We start from the raw sequence: 2,487 nt of genomic DNA on the forward strand, positions 1-2,487 counted from the left end.
TATCATATTCCAGGTACAGTATCCTAAATCAAGTTAAACACACATCTCAGGTACATTGTATCTTGGATATTAAACAACGCGGTGAAACACAATTCAGGTGCTACTAGGATACACACAAAACACGTTAATCGGGTATTATGTACCTGAGATTCACTCGTAATGGAAAAGTGGGCATAGTATCCGAGATTTGTTGAAACGCTATAAAAAGTGTGTAGATGAGATCCTTGTATTCATTATAACTTTTTCAGGTTTGGATAGTTTGAAAAGCATACATGGCTGGACGAGGGGTTTCGTCCGATCAAAAAACATTAACAGGTTGAATGCAACCTGACATGTGTCCACTGATGAACTTTGAGGTCAGTTCGTGTATCTGTTATTTTTAATAGTTAATTAGTTAATATATTTTTATTTATTTAGTTTTTAGTTGATACCACAATATATGTTAATTAGATGTTTAGTTTTTATTTGGATGAGATTTGTTAGAAGAGTAGAACATTAGAATTTAATTAGGTACATATAAAATAATTTTTATCTGTCGTGTTAGTTTATTATGAAATAATTATATTTTTTATTTGTTATTATTAATTAAATAATATATTCTTTTATTCATTAAATTAGTTAATGAGTCATGCTTAAATTTAATTAAATTATATTCTTAAGTAAATAATGCATTCTCTTATGTATAGTAATATTCATATGCATCAAATTATTTAATGAGTCATGTTTAAATTTAATTAAGTTATATTCATAATTACTTTATTGTAAAGCAATATTAAATGCAATAGGCAACAGAAGACTAATGAATAGTAGTTGTACAGTCACCTCGGTTGCTCTTGGCACGTCGTGTGACTTTAGGGCTCCCGCTGTCTGACATGCTACTACCTTATATCAGGGAGGCTGGGTTCGGACATGTAGTAGAGCTAAAGGATTTCATCTTCGACAATACCTTACTCTCTGCATTTGTGGAGCCGTGGAGACTAGAGACCCATATTTTCTACCTTCTGTAGGGCGAGGTCAATATCATACTTTAGGATGTGGCATACCATCTTGGATTGCACACAGATGGTGACCTGATAGGCAACTACACTAGAGATTTCCAGTAGTTCCATGGGCATCCCACATGGCAGTGGATTGAGGATTTGCTCAGTGATAGACCTCCATCACAACTCGAAGACAAGAAGCAGAATTTTGGGCTAAAAATGACTTGGCTTAGGAACAGGGTGACCCACATTCCACCAGGGGTTGATGCAGCTACTCTCGGCCAGTATGCAAGATGTTACTTACTTATGTTGATTGGAGGATACTTATTTACAGACAAGTCAGCCAACCTTGTCCCTGTCAGATGGATGTCACTTTCTGGAGGACTTTAATAGTTGCAAAAGATTGTCATGGGGCTCTGCATTGCTATAGCACACCTATCATTCATTGTGCAGCGCTGTCCAACATAATATGACGGACATTGTCGAGTGCGTGCCGTTAGTCATGTCGTGGATCTACCATAGTTTCCCGACTTTCTGTCCTGCCGGATACGATATGCTCATATTTCTTCTTACTTCAAGGTAATTATTTAATATTTTTGTTGTAATAATAAGAATGTGCAATATTAAAAACTAACTATAATTTCTTGATTATTAGGTTGGCGGGACTTGGACAGCAGAGTCGGGACCACCATCGTGATAGAGGTCTTAGCTTGCGGTGCAGTCTGGATGCACTCAGGTTTGACGAGGTACAACATCTGGAATTTTTCTATGTTATACACAAATTACTCTTCTAGTGCTAAATAGAGTATTATGCACATTTCCAGTTCCAGTGGACACCGTATAAAGATCCCCAGCTACACAGACGACACCTGAATGTATTAGGAGCATTGAAGAGATTCGTACATAGAGATCCGTGGTGCCGTTAGTGTGCTTTCACTTTGTAGAGTTCCATTATATGGACAAGGTAAAGAGACAGCTTGGTGGTCATTAGCATTGGCAAGAGGGCCTGGTCAATGTGGATAAGTTCTTGTTCATGACGACCTGGGGTGATGATGTGTGGTGGCCTAAAAAACACGGTGCTTGGTATGATATGTGGAGGGACCGTGGCCACCAACATAGGATGGTCACCATTGAGGGTGACCCAGATCCTCAGCTCATACAGGACTATTTATTATGGTGGCAGGAAGTGTGTACTGTTCATTTTTTCTCTGGGGATGAGGTATTGGTTGAGCTGAGGGATGCGGCCCCATCGGCGAACATTCCCTCGGTGGCCCTAAATCATCGGGATGTGTTATACCTTCCACCGGATGCTCCAGATCATAGGCGATGTTCTAGGAAACACGTTATAGATTATATCTATAGGCCAATCTGGAAGGCCTGGGCTCATGAAGGATGCCAGCACAACAAGATGTGCATTTGGCAGATGAGGAGGCAGAGTATGCATGCCAGGAGGAGATCTCAGAGGTCCTTCCAGTTACTACCCAGGAGGATGTCCCATCACCCACAT

The 2,487-nt window shown here is 39.6% G+C and overlaps 1 protein-coding gene across 1 annotated transcript; it reads left to right on the forward strand.

The window, feature by feature from the left end:
- Positions 1 to 1,449: 1,449 nt before the first annotated feature.
- LOC110269515 (uncharacterized) lies at positions 1,450 to 1,906 on the forward strand. The gene is made up of 3 exons (XM_088501012.1): positions 1,450 to 1,559; positions 1,636 to 1,726; positions 1,805 to 1,906. The coding sequence occupies exons 1-3, from the start codon at positions 1,450 to 1,452 to the stop codon at positions 1,904 to 1,906; spliced, it is 303 nt and encodes a 100-aa protein (XP_088357138.1).
- Positions 1,907 to 2,487: the final 581 nt, after the last annotated feature.

This window comes from Arachis ipaensis, chromosome B1 (genome assembly GCF_059453495.1).
Source record: "Arachis ipaensis isolate K30076 ecotype BB chromosome B1, ASM5945349v1, whole genome shotgun sequence".
Lineage (NCBI taxonomy): Eukaryota > Viridiplantae > Streptophyta > Magnoliopsida > Fabales > Fabaceae > Arachis > Arachis ipaensis.